This window comes from Brassica napus, unplaced genomic scaffold, assembly GCF_020379485.1.
Source record: "Brassica napus cultivar Da-Ae unplaced genomic scaffold, Da-Ae ScsIHWf_160;HRSCAF=290, whole genome shotgun sequence".
In the NCBI taxonomy this organism is placed as follows: domain Eukaryota; kingdom Viridiplantae; phylum Streptophyta; class Magnoliopsida; order Brassicales; family Brassicaceae; genus Brassica; species Brassica napus.
Genome location: NW_026015026.1, coordinates 41990 through 67776, shown reverse-complemented (window position 1 = coordinate 67776; position 25787 = coordinate 41990). Strand labels below are relative to the sequence as shown.

Genomic DNA, 25787 nt, shown 5'->3' with positions numbered 1-25787 from the left:
ACCATGTAGAGAAATAGATAAGAAATCAACAAGAACACAAGATGAAAGCAATGAAATCTGAATCAAAAGAGGTTTTTTTTACTAGTTCTTCTCTAGAAAAGAGATTATCTTGCCTCCAATGGCTTACCAAGTACTTAACTTAGGTTTAGAAAGTGTAAAACATCAAAACAAATGACCAAAAGGCCCCTGAAATAACATAAAAATCGTCCAAGCAAAACACGCGGAGCGACCTAGCATAGTCGCTCCAGGAGGTCGCTCCCGACGCGTTTTTTTGTGTCTCGACGCGTCAAAACGCGAGTGACTTGAGCTGGTCGCTCTGGCTGGTCGCTCTGGCTGGGAGTGACTTGAGGTAGTCGCTCTGGACTGGTCGCTCTGGCTGGGAGCGACCTCGGTAGGTCGCTCTGAGAGGTCACTCTGCGATGCTCGACCAGGATGGATATGCCTCTAGTAAATTGATCATAACTCCTTCATTACATCTCCAAATGACTTGAAACCACTTCCATTAGAAAGCTAACTAAATTTTCTGTGTCTCCACAAAATCTTAGCAACAGAAGATTTCTCTAAAGGCTCCATCCATGCTCATATTTCATCCCCTTTTGGATCACAATGCTCCCAAACATCTCAAATCACTCCATGGCACACTCCAGCACCTAATAAGGACAATGAATGCAAAATGCAACCTAGACATGGCTAAATCCTAATCTATATGATGAAAATGCTCATGGATGAATGGATAAAACAATGTAAATATGCAAGATATCATCCGCACATGCGTGCGGACGGTCCACCTAGTTATATATAAAACAGAAACAAACTAAGGTGTATTAACTATTTTTGTGAAATTTTGAACCTTATTTCACAAATTTTCAGAAATGTTGGACCCTAAAATATTTTTAAAAAATCATTAAAAAAGTGGGAATCAGTACAAATGCACTCCGCACACCCTCAAAACAGGTACTGCTAGCTAGTCTACAACAGTAGTTAAACTGCACCCAATACCACCCCTGAAGGGAAGTATTAGAAGCTTAGGCTTCGGGCCTTGTTTTATCTAAGTATTTAGCCGGCCATTAATTACCAAACGTCTCAAGTAGTTTAGTGGTCTACAGAGTTGTTTTCTAATAGCCAGGTAACGTGTTCAAATCATCTCTTTTACATTTGCAACAAAAGTATTTTGTTTTCCTAAAATCTATAATATAATGAGGCAGTTGCATCATTCTTGAGACGATACGTTAGTGGTCTGTAGGTCCCACTTTTAAAAGGTGTGAAAAATGTCAAGTCTATGGTTCAAATCCGGATTATTGAGATATAAACATACTTTGTACATTGATGACCGAAACTAATATATTTATGAAGGTCGGAAACTAATATAACATTGTGGACCCCACCTCTTTTTTTTTAAATTGATGGGTAACGAATGGGTTTCGACAAGAGTGGGTTTTGGGCTGATTTTCTGTTTATTAGGTTTTGTATCTGCCCAAAGTGGTGATACGGACAAAGCTAAGAAGATTAGGGAAGCTGCCATCTTCACCATCTCCTTCGTAGCTTGTGATTCCCCTCCGGTAATCAGCTATTATGGTCGATCTTTAAGGCTCTACGCACGTTCTGCGCCTACCAAACGCTTAGCTTCTCCTGTAATGCCTTCAGAGCTCTTCAATATATAGAATCCCTCGAGGTAAAAGCTCCATCTTGTCTCAAACTTTTCTTTTTCAGTTTTCCGATCGCTTTACTTTCTCACATCCGTCGCGAAAATGACTTCTCCAGCCGCTTCAGCCGCATTTGCCGTCGTTCCCTACTCCACCTTCAACTCTCTCCACCTTGGAAGGTCCACTCAGTCCATTGTTGGTTGGCTCATCCGATTCTGGGATTCCAGAAACATTAACAAGAATGGAGAGTTTATGGGCATCACCATTCTCCTCCTTGATGAACTGGTGATGATTGTTTCTAACTTATTTTTTTTTCACTTTAACTCTGTTTTGCTTATTCTTTGTTCATATATGAAACATGTCTTCATGTTTTTGTTTTGGTTTTGTCTATGTGTTTTTTATGAACAACTAATGATTTTTCTCTGTTTTTCTTACAGGATTCCGTGATCCACAGTTTCATCCCTGCAAACCGGGCCAGCCAGTACCGGTCATCTCTGAAATCCGGTTCTATTGTCAGACTGGACCGTTTTGAAGTTGCAAGGGTGGCCCACATGTACAAGGTCACATAGCATCAGTTCCTGATCTGATTCCTTCCTTCAACACGTATTGTTGAAGTCCAGTTGGACGCTCCTGTGATCAAGTCCAACAGATTCTTGGTGAGGCGTTTTGACCACCTTCAAGTGCTTGCCAACACCAACTTGGAGCTTCCAAGTGTGTTGTCTTTCTTATTGGAATTTTAGTTACATCATCTTAACTTATTTCTAAAGTAGTTTCCCTCCCCAGATGTTGTGGGTTAAATATGTTCTGTGCAGGGGTTTGATCTCAAAAACATCTCAGCCACGAGCAGAGTTGTTGTCCGTCTCTTGATTGAACTGTACGTTATTTTTGAATTTTGTTATCCTTGCAAGTTGTGAAGCATGTTTTACTAGAATTTTACTGTGTTCTGAGATTTGACCTTTTTTTTTTGTAACATGTCTCTATATATAATTATATTGTGTGAGGTTTGACTTTATGCTTGAAACATATTGGGTTCTGCTCCTCTGACAGGACTGTAATCGTTTACCTATCTCTGTGGGATGAGGCTGCTTCAACCTTTCGGGGCCTTCTGAAATCAGGGTATAGATCCCAGTCTGTGCTGTTGGTGACCTTAGTTAATCCAAAACTGTTTGGAGGTAAAATCATCTGCTCTCTCAAACAGTAGATGTTTTCGTTTATTCTTTGGCCTTACTCTTTTTATATGCAGTTTCCGCTCACAATTGTTTTTTTCCTTAATCAGGGAACCTGTATTTGAACTCCACACAAGGAACTAGGTTCTTCTTTGACACCAGACTCCCTGAAGTAACAGAGTTTGTAAGCAGGCAGTAATCAGAATATCTGTGATCTAATGTTTCAAGATATTATACGCAGTGTCGGCGCCACTGCGGCTCATACATGTGTTGACACTCTCGAAGGAATCAAGAAAAAGGAACTTGTCTTGATAGGGGATCTCAACTCCTTCATCTCCAACTTCCATTGTTCCCAGTGACTAAAATAGTACGTTGTGGCAGACCCAAGAGGCTGATTTCCTCAACAAGGCCCGGATTGTTTGTGTGAATCAAGAAAATGGGTGGTCATTTGTGTCATGCACTGATTGCCACAAAAAAATTGGAAAGACATGGAAATTCCTTGAACTGCACCAGATGTATGACTTCTGACGTGACTGGTGTCGTCAGGTAGGTTTCTCTACACTTTAGCAATGATTTAAACAATTCTGATGGATGTTTACTAATACTTTCATTGCTCAATCTTAGATTCCGTGTTGAGCTTGCCGTTGATGATGGGAAAGATAACACTACATTTTCTGTCTTCGATAAGGAGATGTCAAAACTGACCAAGCTGGAAGCTGCTGTTCTTGCTTTCGATGCGGTACTTTTTTCTCAATGCAAAAACATTTAGATTAGTGTTGGCATTTTTTTTCCAGGCCACATTACTTCGGAGTATTGCTTATTTGCTGTAGGTGCATGGCATGAGGGTGAAGAGGAGCGTCTCCCAGGTTTCCTTGAAGAGCTCGAAGAGAAGGAGTTTGTGTTTCAGATCCGAGTCATACCTTTCAACTTCACTCCTAACCACCGCACCTTCACTGTCTCCACCATCACTGACGATGACACCATAGCGAACCATGTCAAGGTTTTCTAATTAAACATGGTTATATTTTTGCTACTTACATCATTTTTTAATATTGCCCGTTTGTATTACTCAGGAACACTTTGTGGGCATTCCTTCAAACAGTGAGGACAACGTCGGACTGGCAGCTTCGTCTTCTGGCCCCCCTATTTTAGGAGACAAGACTGGTGAGGAATGTGCTACGGAAACTCCTCCTGAGCATGCAAACGCACAGAAGAAATGCAAGTGTGGCAGTGAGTAGTTGGGAGAATCTATTCCTATACCCCGTCAACACCTCTATCTATGTTTTAAAAAAAAACTTCTAATAGCTATGTTTCTCTTTATCAACTTTGGTTTTTTCCCTTTTTGTCATTTCATATCGACGGATATTCTATCTATGTTTTGCATTATTAATCAATCGTTGACGGGTTAAACTTGTTTCAGAGTTACGGGTCGTGTTATAGATTGCTATTTAACTATTGCTATTTGAAAAACCATTTACAGTTGATAGTATCTCAAACATTGAATGGACTGCTGCACTATAACTAACACACTTTTACACAAATATATTGAGCGTGAGTAGTTTTATAGACAGGCAAGTAAACACATCCATCAGTTAAAAAGTCTACAAGATATTCCCAAATGATATGTTAGGTTTGCTTCACAGAGTCTTTCCAGTAGTTATTGATTTTGTGTGATCTTAGCGATGAAGAGTAGTGTAGCTTTAATATATGCTACTATGGTCCTTGAGCTCCCTAACAAGTCCTAGCAAACAATGTATATTTTGAAAAAATAAAATAAGTTTGTAATGTAAGTAGTTTGAAACTTTGAGTATTTATTCAAACAACGGATATATACAGAGTAAATAACTAGATATGGACCCCCAAATAAGTTGGTGATCCGCTGTCACAATATCTGTCTTTTTAATTTCATATACCTGACGTAAGCTTCTTCATCTTCTTCTCTTTCCCTTTCTGTTGTTCCACGCTCTCTGTTTCGTGTTTAGGCCTTTTTCACATTCTCTATATTTTACCTTAATTATACTTTTTGAATTTTCTTTCCGTTTTGGTAGATGTCTCTAACTTGAGTTAATCGTCAAAAGCTAAGGTCAATTTTGTTGTTTTATTTCCGATAAATTTTATTTTATTAATTTGCACAAATCTTAAACAACATCAACAACATCCCGTAAATCATACCATCCCACATATATCCAAAGTAACCAGCTTCGCGCTTGCGTGGGGTCTCAGCACCTAGTAACCTATAATAAACAGTCCTTGATTTCCAATTTGCTTCTAGCCTTCATATTCTCAGGACCAGTACTGAGTCTGCACCCACAGCTTATCACGCGCCACTCGAACTCTAAGGTAACTTGGTCGCAAATATCTCCGACTGTGACTATATATGTATGTGCCACGAAAACTCAGACTCCATGTATGCGAGGTGCTTCAGCGTTGCTCATTGATTATTTTAATGAATTGTCTGATCATATGGAAACATTGATATCTCATGTTTTTATAGTGCATTTATATGTTCATTTGCATCTGACAGAAACTAAAGTGCACGTTTGAGAAGTTTGGGGCAAACTCGTGAGGTTAATCTTGCAAATTACAAAGTTTGTGGCAGCTTTGAAAAACACCAGAAGAGGAGGGACCATTGTTCAATTAGGAGGAGGTGTAGAATGTTTAATCGAAAGTTTGGGGTTGATTCGTGAGGACGTATTAGGACTTTCAAAGGTTTCGGGGTCAATTTGATAATATCTGAAAGAGAAAGGACAAGATGCGCAAATAAGCTAAAGTTGACCACGGTTGCTCGTGGTCAAGCTTTCTCTGCGATTCCCGAGATCCCGATCTCCGTTGGCTACGACGGCGAGGCGTTGATGATGAACCGGCGACAGTAGAAGCTTTAATCGCGGCGGATGAAGAAGAGATGGTCATGGCCTGTTAAATTCATGGAGGAAATACGCTGTGGCAACGAGAGAGGAGCTGAGCACGACCCAGAACACGACGAAGATTGCGGTCCTGAACACGCGGAGGAGCAAGCTCCGTGTTGGTGACGACGATCCATCGATCTCAGTATCTCCATCTAAGAAGCTGTAGCGGTTTAGTATAGCGAGCATGAGATGCCGCTGAGGATTAAGTTTCATGGACAGCGACCAGCTGTAGCGGCTCTGCAACGCCGCTGGGAACGCAGCGAATCTGATAGCGGCTTAGTGGAGCCGGAGGATGAACCCGCTGTGGAGAAGAAAAACAAACGCAGATTGATGAAAACGCAGTGATGGGAAGATAGCTATTGCGACTGGAAAAATTGCGTTTGGCATTTAAAAATAAGCTTTTTATCCAGATTTTTCATGGTTTAATCTGGTTAATTAGATTTGATTTAGAAAATCTATAAATAGATATTTAAGGGCAAGAAAAACCCAAAAACTACATAAACTTAATTTTATTTGAATTTCTTTTGTTCTAATCTTGAATCTTGCTTGATTTAATGATTTATTTTGTTAACATTTGTTTATCTATTTTTTAATCTTTTGTTTATCTAACAATCTATCATGAGTTGTTTGGTTTCATGGAAATCAGTGAGTAAGGGTCTGACTGGTTTAACCGCAGCGGTTGCGGTTGCGGTTGCGGGAGTTTGCGGATGCGGGTGGTTGCGGTTTCTAGCGGTTTTAAGAGATTTGTACGACTGGTTATGCGGTTAGAAATTTGTGCGTTTGCGGGATACTTATGACTGGTTAACTACCAAATGCAGCAGCAGTTAAATAATAAATTAACAATATTTACATTTTATACAATTATAAAAATATCAAAAATAATAATATTATAATAAATATAAAATTTATATTTAGAAAGTTATAGTTTAAATTTTTTAAAAATATAGAAAATACTTTTATTTTAAAGTTTTATAATATTAATTAAAATTTAATTGATATATTTTAGCATTTTTATAATTTCAGTTTAATTTTTTTATTGAATTTTTTTATTTTTGTATTTATATTGTTTTGGAAAAAAAATAATTTTTTTTTATCCTCCCGCAAACGCCCGTAACCGCAAACGCTAGCTGGAACCAGCTTTTGAATTTATGAGGTTCAGAGCGATTTGGAGCGATTTGGAGCGGTTTAGAGCGGTTTGAGCGATTGTTGCAAAACGCCAGCAACCGCTACCAACCGCAAAAGCTGCGTTTGCGGGTGGTAGCGGGAAAACCAGTCATACCCTAATACTCTTAAGAGTTTTTGGGTTTAGTAGATTAGGATGATTTAATCTCTATGATCTCTACTTGATTGATGTGATTAATGCTAGATTAAGGTTGGAAAACTATAATCTAGATCATATGTTGTTTCATGCCTAGAAGCTATTCGATGAAATATTTGAATGAACTAATCAATGTGCTTTAGTTACTTTTAGCCAAGGGGAGTTGATGCTAGAGATATTTAGTGATTATTAAGACTTGAAATTCATGCATACTTGATGTTAATTAACCAATAGGAATTGATGTTAAGAACTTGATTAGTATAGGAGTTATTGCCACATGAGTGGATTAGCTTAAATTAGTGATCTTAAGTCCAAAAATTAGCAATTGTTTGTTTAAGCATCATGAGATAGCATTTGATCTTTTTAATCAATAACTTTGACCTAAGAACTTGTCTTTTTGTTTATCTTATAGTTGTTTTTAGTTGTCATTCTATTTCATTAGTTTAGATTCATTTCATTTTCCTATTTGCTTAGATTAAAAAAACTTGCGTATTTTTGGTGTTATAAATCTTTAGTTCTCTGTAGATTCGATCATAAAATGCTACATCGATATATCGTTCGATTGTGGTAGCGTGCATGCACATTAGGTTACTTGATCTATGTAGAACGCAGTAATCAAACATCCAAGCTGGAGGAGGACACATGGGACTTGGCAGTAACCATGGAGATCTCATTACAGGACATGTCCATACATTATCCAAACAATTGTTCCTTTAGCAAAAAAAGGAACTCGAAGAAGTGAATGTGAATATCGAGAAAACAACATATGAAGGAAAATGCTTAAAAGGTAGACTTGTCTTCCTTGAGATTGAAACTTGAGAAAGAAAAAAAACAGTACATGACTCAATAAAAATGTTCTTGCTGAGTCCAAGGGAAAGTCTGGACCAATTACAACGAAAAACAGTTTATTTGCAGCTTAGAAAGAAAACGAGGCTGCTAAAACCATCTCCAATAATATTTCATTTTCTAGTTTTTTGCTTCGTTTTGAAGCAAACTGTGCTCCAATGATGTTTTATTTCTTGATTTAAAATGAAGCAATGAACAGTGCTTCAAATTTGAAACAATACTGTTCATTGCTTCATTTTTTAAACATGATTTTTCTAAATTATAAATTGGTTCTTAATTTTTATTTATTCTTATTTTTTGTCGAAATAAATAATATGTATTAATATTATCCAATCAATTTCAAAATTTTGACTATTCTTTTCATATAATTGGATATTTATATTGAAAAACATGAGGATATTCATTTTAAGAGCTTTAATTCTTTTAAAAATAATGGGAGATAAATAAACTCACATTTTTCTTCTAAACACTTTTATTAATTATTTAAAAAATTATATGTAAGATGTTTTTTTTACAAAATATGGTATTATGTGTTTGTTTATTCATGTTATGTAATAAATTTCTTATATAGTAATGTTTAATTTATATTAAATAATAATTGTGTTGGATTATTGTTAAAACAAAAAAATTAGGTAAAATTACTAAATATGAAAAAGTACAAAGTGTTATTAATAATTAATAATAAAATGAACATTGAATATACTTGGAATCTTTCCTTTACAAGAAAGAAATGAAACAAACTATTAGAGAAGATGTGCTTCATTTTTTTGCATTTTTGAAGTAAAGAAAAAGAAGCTTACCATTGGAGATGCTCTAAAACATCAGAGAGTTTGGCATTAGCTGCCATCAAGGCCTTTCAAGAGTGAACATGAATTGAAGACAAAAAATGTTGATTGTCTTCAAACCTAATTGTGACAGTAGAGGAGTATGATGAGCCTAGCAAGTGTGCTCGTAAGGCTGGAGAATAAGCTAACACAAGGGTTGCAGCTGAAATTCTGAGATTGAGGAAGCCAAAGAAACAAAGAACAACAGCTAAGAGAGGCTGGAATAAATAAACAAAGAGACGGTTGCGAGAATGAAAGCACTTGCAGAAGCAGGTGAGGACGCTAAGAAGGCTAAAAGAGAGAAGTTAGGTGTAGAAAAAGAGCAGAGAAAATTAAGGAAAAATATGTAATAAAGAGAAAGACTAGTGATAATGAAGCTAAGATTGAGAAAATTCAAGGAAAGTCGAAGGCGAAAGAGACTTGGTCTAATGAACTTCAAACAATCATTCCTTTTCTTAAAACGTCTGAACTCAATTAAGAGGTAGTGCAGTGTATCACAAGGAAGTACAACCAAATGAAAAACAGAACAAAGCTCAAAAACCAATAGAAAGATCTTAAGGGAAAGATTTAACATTCAATGGTTAGAGCTTCATTCCTGATCCTGTTATGCAGCCATGCTGGTCCTCCTAGCGCCAAGTAGGTCCGATATCTGCCATCTCTAAGAACACTCCGAGAAATATCCCGAGCAATGAAATTGGTCTTCATCGATTCCTGTTCAAAGTGTACAGCTTTGAAACAATTGCGCAAACCTGCAATCGTATCCAAGAATGATCTGTAGCGTGGCCATGCTGAAGCATTAGAAATTTCTTTTATGGCCTCCTGGTTGTCAACCCCGATCACTACATCCTTGAAGCCCAAATCCCCCAAACTCCGAAGGGACCAGATAATACAGCGAAGTTCTGCAGTCAATCTGTTCGGGGATGGAGTAAAAGCGTCTCGGGCATGATGCAGAACATCAACTTGATGGTCTCTTGTGATCTAAGGATGACGCATTTCTCCAGTTGGAGTTGACGTTGCATTTTACCCTGGCTGTGATGGGAGCCTGCCAGCGTTGACATACTTTCTATGGAAGAAGGATGAATCAAGCTTGGTCCATTACTCTTGTTAACTCCAGTCCAGATTGTAGCTTCCTCCAGCGCCTGATCCACCAACGATTCTGTAACGACCCGGTTTTGATTAATTATTGGACCACAACCTAAATCGTTATTTCTTAGTGGTTTTGTAAAACCATATGCTTAATTATATATTTAATTGTTAATTATAAGTCTCCTCCTAAAAAACCTAAAGCTATGTGCCGTCAATGGAGATTCAACCATCCCTGAACCATTTTCTTCTCCATCCACCTTTTCTCATCAAATCAAAGTTCTCTTCCATCACTGGAGAAGAGCCATCGTTGTTGTGATTGGTGTTGTGGGAATGTGATCAAGACGAGATGAGAAAGTGAAACCGGAGCCGTCACGTTCCATCACGACTTACGTCACTCACTCTCGATCACCACATCCGATTATGTGCTTCAATATTGGTACGTCATGTTATTATCACCACCAAATACCATAGCTGTAATCAACAGAGACAAAGCTTTGTGATAATAATTTTGTTGGCAGTGCTTGTGGTAGTTACGTACTAGACGTAGAAAAGACGTGACCATAAATGGAGCTGCGGTGTTTAACACCAACCACCACCATCGTTGATCACGGCTTCACGAGCCACAAGGAGGAGTAAGTCATGTCATCGGAGATGAAGTATATATTACCGTGAGCTTGAGCTTTGTTAATTAAGTGGTACATCCTATATTTCTTGTAGCGCAAGCAATCCTTGGAACATAAACCCTAATATGTCATGCGCAGGAACAAACATGATCTTTCGGGTTAATTGACTTGGACAGTAATGGCCTAGACCAAGTCTTGTTTGTACAAGGCACATCGGTATCCTAGCATTTCCTGATATACCTCCGATCTTGGTTAAGGTTATGATCTATTCCATAATTTCTTACTAGTGTAGAATTCATCCTATGTTAATTCAGATTTCGAATCATGTATGAGTCGTGATTGATAGTTATTTCATTCATTGTAAACCAGAACTAGGGGTCTAGAGGATTCAAACGTTGATTAGATTGTGGTTGTTAGAATATGGTATATATGTGTATATATGTATACATAATTATGAGTAGGGACTATGTGCGTGGTGGGGCTCAAAGATGTTTGGCTAGCGACGCTGCTGTGATTGTGCGGGCGAGGGTTCAGAGATATCTGGGCTAGCGATGCTACTTGTGTTGGGCATGTAGTGCAAAAACCTTTGTACCATCGACGTTACTGGGGTGGACGGGGTAGAGAGACAAACTGTACTAGCGACGATGCACATTTATATATCCATATAAAGAGAATGCGGAGTGCGTGATCTAGTTATGCACTCTATCAGCGCATCGTGTGTTGTGTATGGTGGTTTAGGCATCTTGGTTGTTCATGTTAGAGCTACACTTTTATAGTGGAAGTTTTATTTACTCGAGTCAGTAGTTTGCGTGTTTGACATCCTATACCTCACTGAGTGACCTTCCTGTTACTCACCTCTTTTTTTTTCTCTCTTTCAAGTGAGACAGACTGACATGAGTGATTGATGTTTTTGGGCGTTTTATTTCTTTCTTTTATTGACTTGATTTTATGCTTTTATCGTATTTTTGGAATTTATTCGATTATCTGGATTTATAACTATTTATTAGATTTATGGTGTTTGGAGATGATTTATGAAGATTAATAAATAAAGATTTCAGAATTATTATTTGTTATTTTATTTTGGAAAATATGAGTATTACAGAATCTATAGCAGTTTGTGTGCCAGCGAGTTGCGGTTCTTCCATATCGTCCATAGCAGCCATGGAATGGCTCTCCTAGAGGTTTCCGGGAACAGAACAGTCATGCATTAACTCCAGAGCTATACTCATATTATCACCGAGACTTCTAGCTGGCGTTGTAGACGGAGGAAAGTTAACAATCCGTAAAATGTCTTGCGCTGGAATACACTCAAACAAAGCATGATTTATAGAGTCGATTTCATTGTTGCACTGCTTGCATTCCATGTCTATCAGCACACTGTAAGAATATTTATATTCTTATATGACATATGTGTCTATTGGTTCAGTATAAAGATCAAGTTCATATTAATGTTATGGATTCTAATATAAAAGACGATACCGTGATAGATTGGTTTCAATTAAAATATTAGTATCGGGTGTATTGATAACCCTTTATCCTTACCATTTTAGTATTAGTGTATTTCTCTATTGTTTATTTATATGTGTATATAGTATTTGTAGTTGGTTTATATAAACTACATAAAGATGATACTATATACATATAAATGGGGGTTACATAAAATGTGGCTACATAGAAAAGTGGTTACATGGTAATTGTCGTGAACCATCACAACCATTACCATCACAACCATTTACATAATATATAACCCACATGTTCCCTCCTTGGTAATAATATTAACGTAACAAAAGACAATGTCAAAGAGAGAAAGACACGGTTGATTCCTCTCCATCAAAGGAATCTTGAAAGTCAAAGGTTAAGGATCGAGAAGATCAATTGGTGGAATTGTATCCAAGCATGGATCAAGGTTAGTGTTTCTCTCTTCTTCTTTTAGAAAAACTAGTAAGGTTGAATTAAGATAAATCTATTTTGGTCTTGGGTAGATTTCATAATTGAAATCATAAAAGTTAATCTTACACACACCTCTTGTTTGAAGTCTATCTGCTACTGCTAACGCTCTAGAGACAGCTCGCCATATAAACATTCTTATCTTAGGCAGAGTTTTGAATTTTCAAATCTTCTTCTTCGGATCAATGATCGTCTTTTCACCTGGAGATAAAGCAGACATAGACGCGTTGAAATTGTTGGCTGCCAACCAGTACCCGCTTTCAACTGTGTAGGATCCATGATCTGTTAAAGGCCATATGCTTCTGTCCGCTGATCAAATAATCATTCAAAGAACATTTTGTGTATATTGTCAAATAAAATTAGTAACGTAAATCAAAATATACAACAATTGAAACTAAAAATTAAAGAATAACTTAATCATAAATAAGTTTAGTTATATGATAAATAAATATATATTAAAATATTTTCTAATAATATAAATTAATTGAACTAGTGATTTATCCTAAAATCATAAAAAATGTAATAAATAAGCGAAATCAATTCTTAAATAATAGTATAGATAGATAGTTTAAATTAAATTACATTTTGTAAATAAAAACCAAAAATATCCTGGAGAAGTTTGTAGATATTAATATATTGTTGTTATTGTTACTGATTTGATGAGATAATTTTTACAACTTAAACTGTAAAATTTAGTTATAATAAAAATATAAATTAGATAAAAAAAACAAAAAGTATATCAACTCTCTAACTAAATTTTACAAAAAAAAAAGAATTCCACACTTTAGAAGTGTGAATTGGAATCTAGTTTGTAATATTAAAAGCAAATCTAAGCAATTTTTAAAAGTTGCTATTTTAATTAATTAATATTTTTTTGAGAAAACGATTCTGACTTTTGTCATTTGTATCCTATTTTATAAGCTAAAAGATTAAATTCGAAAAGTAATTTTACAATAACTAGCTTTCCCTCTCCACAAGAGTGTATGACATTGGTTTTACATGAATAAGTTTCCAAATTTTTTTTTTTTACAAAATACGTTTTTTATGTAAATATAATATTATTTATCATTCTTTGTGTATATAGTGATTATTCTAGTCAATTTTTTTCTTGATCATTCTAGTCAAATTTTATAATACTACAAAACTATTTTTAGATTTGTCCATCAATTAAAATTCTAAAAACGGTTGAGATAATTGTGTGAATGGTTGAGATTATTTTTATCTACATTAAATTTTAGATAAATGCTAAAACCGTAAACAGAGGCGGTCAGATGACAAATCAGTTTTGACCGTCTCAACAAAAAAAAAGGATAAAAAGGAATCGAAGCCTTGATTCGAATCTTTAGTTTTCAGTCGATAAAAAATTAGAGGCTACAGTAACGATCTAGGGTTCTTCTCCATATTTACATTGCTCGATTTAGATAAGAAATTTTGACTCTAAATTTGATTATTTGTATCTTGAAACAGATGACTGACCTTGTTATCCGTCACACAAAGAGACTACCACAGTCTAGATGTTCCCCTTTCACTAATGGGTCAGTGATGATATTCATTCCCTTTGAGAGGAAGTCTAAATCCCTTACTTTTCTTATATTTATTTATTTATTTATTTACAGGACTACTGATGTCACCAAAGAGAAAGAGCAGAAAGAAGAAGCTGCGCGACTCGGAGTTGAGCTCTCGCTCTTTATGGCTGAAGCAATGTTCATATTATCCGATGACAGACGTTCTATGACGTACTTCTGTTTTTTTACATTGTTTAAAACAAAGATGGATCGTCGTGGTCCCGCGGTAAGACGATTGTACCGTGTTATACAACTCGTGTATGCAACATATATCAAACCCAAGAATCTCGTCTACATTGACGGTGGAAAATCCACTCAGTCAAAACTGATGGGGACGTTCCGACAGGATTTTGTTTCTGCCATCAGAGGTTTGGCTCACATTGTTTCCACTCTCGAAATTGGTTGCCTAGTGAAACCGTCTGTTTTGGAGCAATACAACCAAGAGCTGCAGAAGCTAGAGGAGAATTTGAGGTCTGTCAAGGATGTTTCAGAGGCAAATGGGTTTGCTAGGGAAGCAATAGAGTCTGAGATTCTTCCCCTGTGGAAGTCTCTCTTTGAAACAAATTCTCAAGTGATAAAACTTGATAAGACTATTAATAGTGAGCTGCTTAGGCCTCTCTTGAACGAATTGAACAAGGAGGTTTGTGCTCGTAGTCTTAGGGGCTATTATTGGTTTGTGAGTTTAGAAGATTTTTGATGATTTTTATTGTAAAAACAATTTAACAAATTTTAAAAGAATTTAGATTTTCTTAAAATATACCACGAGTTTTATAGAGTAGTATAGATTTTCTGAGAGCAGATAATTATAAACTTTTTTAGAGTTTATCTAGAGGTATTACATAATAGAGATAGTATCGTGTTACAATATTGTGTTGTTGTATTCGTAATTATCCATTATCCATGTGAAGACATAACAATTCGGAAGCTTCTAAAAAAATTGCAGCTCTGAGGTACATATTAGAGTTTTGACTTTCTTCTAGTTTTTATTTGATGTACCTATATGTCATGTATAATTCTATGATTATATGCATTAGTTCTTCATTCATATTTCATTTACGATTCTTTTCTAGTTTATTATTTTTATCTTGTAATATTATTATTATATAACTAGCTAATGGGGGATTCACAAAAGAATAACTAAAAAAGTGGGTATAATCAATGGAGACCAGAGGAAACAAAACTTCTGATCGATTTACTCGTTGATGCAATTCATCAAAATTGTTGTGATGCTAATGGTTTAATAAACAAGTTCACCATGGAACAAAAAGATTTGCATGTTCTCAATGAAAAATTTGGATACCAATGTTGCGTTTATCAATCTTGAAATCTTTTGTGTTTTTATTATCATTTGAATTTATGCTCACTCTTCGTGTATTTGTTTGCATTGTTAATTGTTATTATTTTGTATTTGCATTGAGTTTGTGTGTCATGTTCTATGCCCGCAAGACCACCATTGATGCGGACATTGCGAAGAGCACAACCTTTGGTTTAGTAACGACTGGAGATTTTGAAAAATGATGGGCTGTGACAGATTGTAGTTGTTGTGATAACAGAGACAAACACAAAGGATTGGAAGATATTATTGCAGATTTCCTATCATGAAAACAAGAATCACGAACTCGTGATATGGTAAATTGTTTTATATGGTATGAGACTAGACTTGGTAGTGGAGGAGCACAAAGCAAAATGATTCACTCGGATGATTTCAGAAGAAACTGACCTATTATTTAATTATATCTCATCCAATTTTTAAAAAGATTTTGACAATATTGCGATACTTTGCTTATTAGATTTTATAAAGAAAGGTATGTAGAATCATAAACAAATAACAACAGATTTCAAAATAATGGATTGGAAAAGTCATTTACTTTCATTTTTGTTGAATAACACGAGAGGAGTGTTCTGTGCAGTAGGTGAAAAGGATTCACGAGAGAAGGAGTTGTTGTAGCCCGAAGAAGGCGATGAGATATCATATGGCATAGGAACAGTGGCTTCATGAGATGGGTATCCACTCATATACTGAGGGACAACACCAGAGGCAGGAGGGTAACCGCTATAACCATACTGAGGGAGGTACATACCCGAGGACTGAAAGTTATGATTGTAAAACGGGCTCAGAGATGTCATATATGCAGCTGTTGATGTATACATAGGAGGCGATGTCAAACCGTGAGGAGATTGGAAACTCGAATGTACCTCTCCAGTTGCAATCCTAGGCAGGTTCTGCATCATGTCGTGTGTACCACCACCCATCCTCGGATAGGTCATTTGTTGTGGCGAAGTAGCTTGAACCTGATACGATGAAGGCGTATATTGCACAGGCATTCTCCTTGGCTCTTCTTGGTTCCCCCTCATTCTAGAAGCAGCAGAGGATGGACCAGAAGCACCAAAAGCAGATAGATTGTTGTCCTCGCGGCTCCCTACCCTCGCATTTGATCTCTCATTCTGAGTGTTGGTTGAACTTTGTGAGCTCAACTCAGAGGTAAAAGGATCTTCACTAGCAATAGCCTCCATGGAGAGAGAATCTGTCTCCCTCAGAAGATTCACCACACTTATATCAGACTCTGGTACTCTTCTTGTCCTTTCTGAAGCTATACCAGAAGAAATGGCATGTATGTCTTCTGCTGTTGGATGGTTCCCTGCCGAATGAGGCCGCTTGAACACAAAAGAAAGCGTTAAAAGAGAGAATCTTCTTTAATGTAAAATTAAATTAAGTGATAGAATCAAGCAGTACCTGAATGATATCAGCAAAGCTCTTACGACGACCAGGCAAAGAAGCAAAAGTCAGCTGTTCACCAGAAGAAGCCTCGTCCTCAGGCTCCTCTCTATGTGTAGAAAGCGCAGTTCTAGAAGCAAGCAAGGAAGATCTTACCCCCATATCATCCCAAGACGCTGTTGGACTCAGGTTATTACCCTCACCACCCAAATGACGCAGCAAGTGCTGATTCTCACGTGAGATCAACGGAGGAGGGAGCCTCGGGTTCAAGTTGATGTTGGACAGATAGTAAGCTACATAGCCAGGATCGCTACGTATCTCTTCTTCAGAGCCATAATTCTCAATAGACCTACTAAAACTACCTTCCTGATGTTTCAAGAGATTCCTAAGAGCTGCAAATGAGCCTTCCATGCTAGGCGGCGCGCTCCCACTCCTACTAGGGATCTTACCTGTATGATCACTTCCACTACTATCCAATCTATTTCTTTCCATAAGGAACCTTAAATCTTCAACAGCCATATCATGTGAACCAAATATCCCAGTGGGATCCCTAGAGGAAGCCTGCCAACTTTTTACATGATCACCTTCCACCATCCTCATAGCGCTCTGCGTCGTCATACTTTCTATACATCAACCAAAACAAATTCAAAATTTTCAGACAAGGTGATTGATTACATAATAATAATACTACCTAACCCAAAAAGGGTAAAGCTAAAACCTTAGTCCATAAGAGAATCAAAAAGCTGAGAACTTGATCCCAAACTTTCAATGATCAACGTTTATTTTTGAGTCTATGTGTAATCGACAATCAAGGATCGAAAAATTTCAGACACGATTCTACCATTTCACAAGCTAAAAAAGTTTAGTCAACCCAAACAACCATCAGCAAGAACTTACAAGGATCATCTTTTTAAAAGTACTGGACTCGTTCATCAACCTCGTTACAAAGAGTAAAAGTCCCATATATAACCGAGGATCAAAATTCTAATAAACAGAAACTTCACTTTATCCTTCTTTATTCATTTAAAACTAGCTCCTTGCATAACTTGTGAAAGAACACAAAAACTTAGGCTGAAGCTAAGAGTTAAAGAGTTACCTGATGGTGGTGATGTTTAAGCCTCCATGAAAGTGTTTTTTTTTCTTGATATGAAATTGTTGCAGCGATGAGATGAGACCCAGAGAGATTAAAACTAACCCCTTTGAAAAGTTTGTCTCCAAGGCTTTCGTCGAGTCACCAAGTCAAGAGTTAATGTTTTTTTTCTTTAATTTCTAAAGGCAATTATTGGGATGTTAATCTTTAATTTTTACGTATTTTAACAAAACATTAACCAAAACTTAATTAAGAATCACGACGGATTCGCACACGAAGACGTCCTCTTAACTAGGTAATGACTGGAACACCCCCTGTATGGTTTTGATAATGGTGGTACCGCAAGCCCTTTTTCGTCAATTTGTTCTAAAAGTGATGACTAGGTTCGACACGTGTTGAGACTTGTAATTGAAAGAGATACGTTCACGTGGCTCTGTCTCTGTTGCCTGTTTGCTCGCTACCACCAAAATACACACAATACACACTTTTGTTTATTTTTCTTCTTTTCTTTTTAGCCACTAATTAGAATTTTTACAAGAATTATACGAGTAATAATCTTTAAAAACAGAAGAAGTATTCAGATTTATAATGTTCTCATTTATAGTTTTTAGAGCATCCACATTGAAGGTTGTAATGGGGTTCATGGGCTCGGGTTCATAGGCCCGAATAGGAAAAAGAAATGTTTTAATGGGTTTATTTCCGCGACCCGCTTCTTACAAGTGATTCGGTATGAGGCGGGTTCACGCCAGGTGTCACGGTTCCATTGGCGCCGCGTTGTTGACGTCACGACGACGAAAACAGAGAGAAATTCATTTTCTCATTTTCCAGAAAAGACTAGGGTTTTCTCCCGAGAGGCGAACTCTCGAGCGATTTTGATTTTTCTTCACGTTTCTCCACTTTTCTCCATCGAATCGACGACGGAGTGTCTCCTCGACGAGAATAGGTGTGTGTCGAGTGAATACCCGTTAGATCGAAGCGTTTTGATGTCGATTAGTGGGGTTCTCAAATTAGGGTTCAAACTCGATTTTGGGGGTTTCGATTCTAGGGTTCCAAATCGTCATATGGGTTACATTTTGGGTAAGATCGAACCGTTTAGTTGTCGATTAGTGGGGTATTGGAGGTAGGGTTCAAACTCGAGTTTTGGGGGTTTCGATTCTAGGGTTCCGAATCGTCATCTGGGTTTCATTGTGGGTTAGATCGAAGCGTTTTGTTATCGAATAGTGGGTTCCATTATGGGTTCCGTTCATGATATAATTTTGTGATTTTGTTGTAAGCCGTTTGCTTGTCTGGTTCAGATGGATCCCGCAGAGGAGAGAAGAGATACAAAGAGGCATCAGGAGTACTGCAACATGTTGGGATACGTCGCAGATTCTGAATATGGGATTCCTAGAAGATGTCCCTGTGGTGGGAGAATCATTGACGAGGTTCGGGTGAAGGAGGAGCACGACACTCATCCTGGGAAGCGCTTCTTCAGCTACATAAACTATGAGGTAAGAGATACCTCAACAGACTCATATATTAGTATAAAAATTTATGTTTATGTTGTCTGATGTTTTTTTTTGTTGTCCCCAAGGCTGATGGATTTCATTATCGTCAGCCTTGGATAATAGGCGTCCAGGAGGAGATCGAACGCCTGCGTAAGCGTGTGGAAGAGGCTGATGAGGTGATCAAGTTGGTGCCCAATCTCACCAAACAGATTGAGAGTGTTGAGGTTAGTGTCGTTTTTTAAGAGTAGCTCATAGGAACTTAATACTGGTAATGTTTGGGTTTTTTTTAATTCACTAACAAGGTTTCTATGTTTTCATGTGCAGGCACAAGTTAAAAGGCTCAGTTTGCTGCTTGATCACCTCACTGGTGACGTTTATAACCTCACAGTGCAGATGGCTAATCTGGAGAAGGTCTGCTTTGAATGAAATTGTTAAGGTAAACACTCTAACTAAACTGAACTGAACTAGAAGTAGTTTCCTAGAAGTAGTTTCCTTGTAGGTTGCTTGGTTGAACTTCACTAGGTAGACTAGGAAGTAAAGTTATAAACGATGTGCTTTGAAAGTGATGTGATGCTCTCTAGTTTCTGTGTTGTATTAATTGATATGCTTTGAAAGTGATGTGATGCTCTCTATAGTACGAACTGAACTAGGGTAGTTGGTTGCTGTGATGAATGCTTGAAAGTGGTTGTGTTTTGATGAATGCTATCTGTGTAATACTTGTTAGCGTTTTAAAAATGAGATTTGATGTGTAATGAATGCACTCTGTTCGCGTTTTTAAAATGTGATTTGAAAGTGGTTGTGTTTTGATGAATGCTATATGTGTAATCAATGTTTGGTAGTTAGAAACGCAAACCAAAATATTAGTTTAAAAACATAGTCAATCCTTCTACCCTTAACTCAAACCAACTTTAGAAAACACATACCAACTTTAAAACACACCAATCGAAACACAATGGATCCGCTTTCCCTTACTTCTCCCGGCCCTGTGAACATAGACGTAGGGTCTTCTGATGTTCCTAAACCGGTGGAAAGGAGAAAGTGGACAACACAAGAAGACTTAGTCCTCATAAGTGCTTGGTTAAACACCAGCAAGGATCCCATAGTTAGTAACCAGCAGAAGTTAGGGTCGTTTTGGAAAAGAATCACTACAAGAAAACACAACATTAACGACGGCGAAATTCGTAGTAAGTTCGTCGTAAAATCATTTTTACGAGGAATTAGCGAGGAAACACGTTTCGTCGTTATTTGTTCGTCGTAACGCATATTTCCTCGCTAATTCGTCGTAAACTAACGAGAAAATATTTCCTCGTAAAGACGAAGCAAAGTATTCGTCGTAAAAACCACGTAACCCTTCCACGTAAGGGGGACGCTACATTTCCTCGTAAATACCTTGAAAACATTTCCTCGTAAATAACACGTAAATGTTTCCACGTCAAATACTCGTTAATCTTTCCTCGTAGTGTTGACGTAAATATTTTACTCGTTAATTCCTCGTAAAATTTCCACGTAAGGTTGTCGTAATTTAGCTACGAATTTACTTTGAGTTTATATTTTCCAGATTAAAAAAACAATTTATTTAATTATTTAATAAAAATCTAATTTAAAAAGAATATTAAATACAAAAATAATTTAAACATAAATAATTTTTGAATTTATAATACAACCAACGAAAAGAAAAAAAAAACTAAGGGTCGTTCATCCCCGGTAGAATTCCTCACTCCTCCTCTCTACATCCGCGTCGGCATGTGTGACGGATGATGATTCGCCTAAAATTAACATCAACAATAATTAACAAATTCTATAAATTTAACTAAGTTCTCTACATTAACCATCTAATCAACACTAATTAACATAAAATCCGTAAAACTATCTAAATTTCCTATACTAACCACCTAATCTACCTAAACTGATCAAATTAGAGAAGAAATAGAGAGCGTACCATAGCTACAAAAGGGAGAGGAAGTTGAGACGGAATGGGAAGTGAGAACTCGCGTGTATATATAGGAAATTATGAAATGTCGTAAATTCCTCTTAAAGTTACGAGGAACTCGTGAGGCCCGTGTTTTTATTTACGAGGAACTCGCGAGGCCCGTGTTTCGTTTCCTCGTAACATCGTCGTTAATTTACGAGGAATTAGCGAAGCCCGCTTTTATTTTTACGAAGAATGAACGAGGCCCGCGTTTTTTTATTACGAGGTCTTTATGACGATTTCTGCTTACGTGGAATTAACGAGTGCCACATTCTTTATTTTTAAGAATCGTCGTAAGTTCCTCGTTAATTTACGAGGAAATAACTACGTTTATGTTTAAATCCCTAAAATCCGAAACCCCAAACCCCTTCTTCCTTATCTTCTACTTCATATATTCCAAACCCCAACCCCATCCTCCCTTTAACCTCAATCTCTTCTATCCATTCCAAACCCCAAATTCTGAAACCACAATTCCTTAACTAATAATCTCAATCTCTTCTTTTTAATTCAAACCCCATTACAAAAATTAAATTATATAAATAAATTTCCATGATTAAATCCATCAAATCACATGCATTAAGTCTGAAAATCAATCATATTAAAACACAAATACATCAATCAGATACATCGACATTCTCGTCATTACTAGAAACATCATCATTTTCATTAAACTCGTCTTCAACAGCTTCGTCCGTGGCATCGTCGGTAATATCTTCGTACTCATGATTATGTTGATCAATGAGAAGGATGTCATCAATTTGTTGTTCAAGTACCTCAACTTCATCTATATGTTCTTCTTGCAATGGTGGTTCTTCTCCACTGATGATTTGTCCACGAGGTGTAACTTTGATCACGGCAAACCAATTTATTCCCGTTTCGTTTCGTCGTAACATCGTCGTTAATTTACGAGGAATTAGCGAGGCCCGCTTTTATTTTTACGAGGAATGAACGAGGCCAGCGTTTTTTTATTATGAGGTCTTTACGACGATTTCTGCTTACGTGGAATTAACGAGTGCCTCGTTCTTTATTTTTAAGAATCGTCGTAAGTTCCTCGTAAATTTACGAAGAAATAACTATGTTTATGTTTAAATCCCTAAAATCCGAAACCCCAAACCCCAACCCCAACCCCATCCTCCCTTTAACCTCAATCTCTTCTATCCATTCTAAACCCCAAATTCTAAAACCACAATTCCTTAACTAATAATCTCAATCTCTTCTTTCTAATTCAAACCCCATTACATAAAATTAAATTATAAAAATAGATTTTCATGATTAAATCCATCAAATCACATGCATTAAGTCTGAAAGTCAGTCATATTAAAACACAAATACATCAGTCAGATACATCGACATTTTTGTCATCACCAGAAACATCATCATTTTCATTACTCGTGATTATGTGGAATTTAGTAAGGTAGCCGAAACAAAAAACGTGTTACAATTACAAAGTGGGTGGACTCGAAAATTCCTCGTTAAGTAAACGTAAAATATTTTCTCGTAAAGAAGATGTTACTTTTACGTCGAGCTTACGAGGAAACAGTTTTTCCTCGTAAAAACGAAGTTACCTTGCGTGGTTTTTACGAGGAAATCGTTTCCTCGTTATTTTACGACGAACTAACGTTGATTGTAAATTTTCTTGTAAGATTCTCGTAAAGTCAACGTAAATTTACGAAGACCAGTTTTTCTCGTTAATTTTCATCGTTAATCTTGTGTTTTCTTGTAGTGAATTGAGGATTATTTCAATTCAAGCCCTCAGCTCACAGGCTTTGCTTCTAGAGAGTGGAGTCAGTGTAAGCAGAGGTGGGGAAGGCTCAATGACCAGGTGTCTAAGTTTGTGGGAAGCTATGAGGCCGCTTTGAAGGAGCAAGCTAGTGGCCAAAATGAGAATGATGTCATGAAGTCTGCCCATGACATCTTCTTCAACGACTACCACAGCAAGTTCATACTTGAACATGCGTGGAGGGAGCTGCGGGTCGATCAAAAATGGAGGTCTACCTCTTTACCAAGAGATGGTGCAAAGGAGAAAAGGAAGGAAGCTGCAGAGACGGTGCCTGACTCGGAAGAGGTAAGGCCACCTGGTGTTAAGGCTTCCAAAGCAGCCAAACGCAAGAAGAATGGGAATGAAGCTGCATATGATCGACTACAGAGCAATCTAGACTTGAAACAGAACATATCCAAACAGAAACTACTAGATCGTCTCCTCTCAAAAAAAGAAGCTCTCACTGATAGTGAGGTGTCTATGAAGGAGAAACTCGTAGCTGAGATGCTTTGATCTGGTCAGTGATTAGTTGTGTAGTTGTTTAGGTAGTTATGATGTTTTGTTGATTGTTTAGGTTGTGCAGGTCACGGGTTCAATCTCCTAGATTGTTTAGGTTGTTTTGTTGATCGTCTCCTAGGTAGTTTAGGTTGTTTTGTTGCTTAATTGATTATTTGCTAACTTGATTATTGCTTACTTGGTTACTAACTATTTGTCTTGCTTCTTCTTTTGTTTTTTGTTGTGCAGGTCACGGGTTCAACTTCTACTGGCGTGTTTGGTTCTTTCTGCAGGTCACGGGTTGTACTAGCTAGTGGTGTAGTAGGTGTGTTTGTGTCACGGGTCATGATGAACTCAGAGTTTGTGTTTGTGTCACGGGTGTGAAAGGTCACGGGTTGTACTAGGTAGAGCTGTAGTTGATGAATTATGTTTGTGTCACGGGTGTGAAAGTGTAGTATTTTGTTGGTTTCTACACTTCACGTGTGTTGTAAAACAATGACTATATAATCTAAGTCTCATTTATGCATTGCTCTCAAATATTGTTCACCTCTTTTTCTCTTAAACTTGTGCTTCTTCATCGCTTCTCTCTAAAACAATAAGAACACAACTATCATCCTCTATCTTCTTTAAATCATATAGCACAAAACACTCAAGCCGACGCCACAAAACACTCAAAACACTCAAAACAAATTTTTTTTTAAATCATATTTTCTTCTTTAATATCCATTTTTTTAAACACTTAGCCAAATATTCCTATTCTATCTCCACCTTTTTTTAAAACCATTAATCATATTTTTAAAATGTCATCCTCATCGTCAGATGGCATAGATGAAGCTGTTGAAGAATGGTTCGATGAAGAATTTGATAATCTCGTCGACTCCCTAGTTAATGATCAAGCAAAAAAACCAAAGAGACGGGCTTACTACGAAAGACATCGGGAAGAAGGACACAATCAACTATGGAATGACTATTTCAGGGAACATGCTACATACCCACCGGAAATGTTTAGAAGACGTTTTCGAATGCACAAGCCATTGTTCCTTCGCATTGTGGATGCTTTAAGAAATGAAGTTACATACTTTCAGCAAAGAAGAAATGCTCACGGAAGGTACGGCCTATCTAAACTGCAAAAGTGTACAGCAGCTATACGTATGCTAGCATATGGTCAATCAGGAGATACGTATGACGAATATCTCCGACTAGGTGAAAGTACTGCACTTTTATGTTTAGACAATTTCACTAATGCGATAATACAATTGTTTGGCCATGAGTATCTAAGAAGACCTACAGCTGATGATCTTCAACGACTACTGGATATTGGAGAGTTACACGGGTTCCCAGGAATGGTTGGCAGCATCGACTGTATGCATTGGGAGTGGAAAAATTGCCCAACAGCTTGGAGAGGACAGTACACACGTGGTTCAGGAAAGCCGACAATTATCTTAGAGGCGGTGGCATCACAAGATCTATGGATATGGCACGCATTTTTCGGACTTTCAGGTACCCTCAACGATATTAATGTTCTTGATCGGTCACCAGTTTTTGATGACGTTATACAAGGTCGAGCTCCTAAAGTAAATTTCAAGGTCAACAACCACAATTATCGTATGGCGTACTATCTTAGCGACGGAATTTATCCGAAATGATCAACATTTATCCATTCAATCTCACTTCCTCAAACTCCAAAAGCACAGCTATTTGCTCAACATCAAGAAACCGTAAGAAAAGATGTCGAACGTGCTTTCGGAGTATTGCAAGCGGGGTTTGCAATAGTTAAAAACCCAGTATTACTTTGGGACAAGGAAAAGATAGGAAGGATTATGAGATGTTGTGTCATACTGCACAACATGATAGTAGAGGACGAACGCGACAGATTCACTCAGTATGATACAGATGAATTCGAATCAGGAGAGTCAAGCAGAAGTTCCCAGGTTGATGTCGTCTCCTCTACGGAAAGCCTTTCTAATGTCGGTGAAATGCGTGGAACTCGCAATCAAATTCGGGATCAACAGATACATCATCGTTTGAAAGCTGATTTAGTTGAAAATATATGGCAAAAGTTTGGTAATTTTGATGAATAATCTTTGTATGTTTAAGATTTCTCTATGTATTAAATAATTTTTAACAAAAAAAAAATTAAAAAAATCATTTAAATTTCTAAGAACCCCATGTTCGGGTTCACTAATGGTAGAATACAATCAATACAGGTTCATCACTATTTCTGACCCCACCACAAATATAATAAAAAAAATCCTATGAACCCCAAGAGGGGATTCATTGACGTGGTTGCTCTTAGGATTTGGTTTAAATATGAAGCATGATGGTAAGGAAAAGAAAAGTTCTTTAA

The 25787-nt window shown here is 37.1% G+C and overlaps 3 protein-coding genes across 5 annotated transcripts; 2 read left to right on the top strand and 1 right to left on the bottom strand.

Moving 5' to 3' along the window:
- The first annotated feature begins 12951 nt into the window (after positions 1–12951).
- Positions 12952–14664, top strand: LOC125575633. 2 transcript variants are annotated; one of them, XM_048772403.1, is made up of 3 exons: positions 12952–13735; positions 13827–13894; positions 13976–14664. In XM_048772403.1, the coding sequence occupies exons 2-3, from the start codon at positions 13827–13829 to the stop codon at positions 14619–14621; spliced, it is 714 nt and encodes a 237-aa protein (XP_048628360.1). In that variant the 5' UTR covers positions 12952–13735; the 3' UTR covers positions 14622–14664. The 2 variants fall into 2 exon arrangements, with proteins under 2 accessions (XP_048628360.1, XP_048628359.1); XM_048772402.1 differs by having other exon boundaries at positions 12953–13748.
- A 1027-nt stretch (positions 14665–15691) lies between these two features.
- On the bottom strand, positions 15692–17964 carry LOC106428827 (pumilio homolog 5-like). 2 transcript variants are annotated; one of them, XM_048772401.1, is made up of 4 exons: positions 17737–17964; positions 16659–17263; positions 16121–16579; positions 15692–16012 (listed from the first exon to the last, which is right to left on the bottom strand). In XM_048772401.1, exons 2-4 carry the CDS (start codon positions 17256–17258, stop codon positions 15785–15787), a joined length of 1287 nt encoding a protein of 428 aa, XP_048628358.1. In that variant the 5' UTR covers positions 17259–17263; positions 17737–17964; the 3' UTR covers positions 15692–15784. The 2 variants fall into 2 exon arrangements, with proteins under 2 accessions (XP_048628358.1, XP_048628357.1); XM_048772400.1 differs by having other exon boundaries at positions 15692–16579.
- Positions 17965–24240: 6276 nt separating this feature from the next.
- LOC125597985 lies at positions 24241–25521 on the top strand. Its single transcript, XM_048772404.1, has 2 exons — positions 24241–24940; positions 25130–25521. Exons 1-2 carry the CDS (start codon positions 24241–24243, stop codon positions 25519–25521), a joined length of 1092 nt encoding a protein of 363 aa, XP_048628361.1.
- The last annotated feature ends 266 nt before the right edge of the window (positions 25522–25787 follow it).

What these genes read in the sequence shown, in the direction of transcription:
- LOC125575633 (XM_048772403.1), top strand. Translation starts at nt 13,827, where the DNA reads ATGACTGACCTTGTTATCCGTCACACAAAGAGACTACCACAGTCTAGA. An exon ending in TGTTCCCCTTTCACTAATGG is followed by an intron (nt 13,895 to 13,975) that starts GTCAGTGATGAT and finishes ATTTATTTACAG; the next exon opens with GACTACTGATGTCACCAAAG.
- LOC106428827 (XM_048772400.1), bottom strand. Translation starts at nt 17,258, where the DNA reads ATGACGACGCAGAGCGCTATGAGGATGGTGGAAGGTGATCATGTAAAA. An exon ending in GCTTTGCTGATATCATTCAG is followed by an intron (nt 16,580 to 16,658) that starts GTACTGCTTGAT and finishes TTTGTGTTCAAG; the next exon opens with CGGCCTCATTCGGCAGGGAA.
- LOC125597985 (XM_048772404.1), top strand. Translation starts at nt 24,241, where the DNA reads ATGTCATCCTCATCGTCAGATGGCATAGATGAAGCTGTTGAAGAATGG. An exon ending in CGCATTTTTCGGACTTTCAG is followed by an intron (nt 24,941 to 25,129) that starts GTACCCTCAACG and finishes AAACTCCAAAAG; the next exon opens with CACAGCTATTTGCTCAACAT.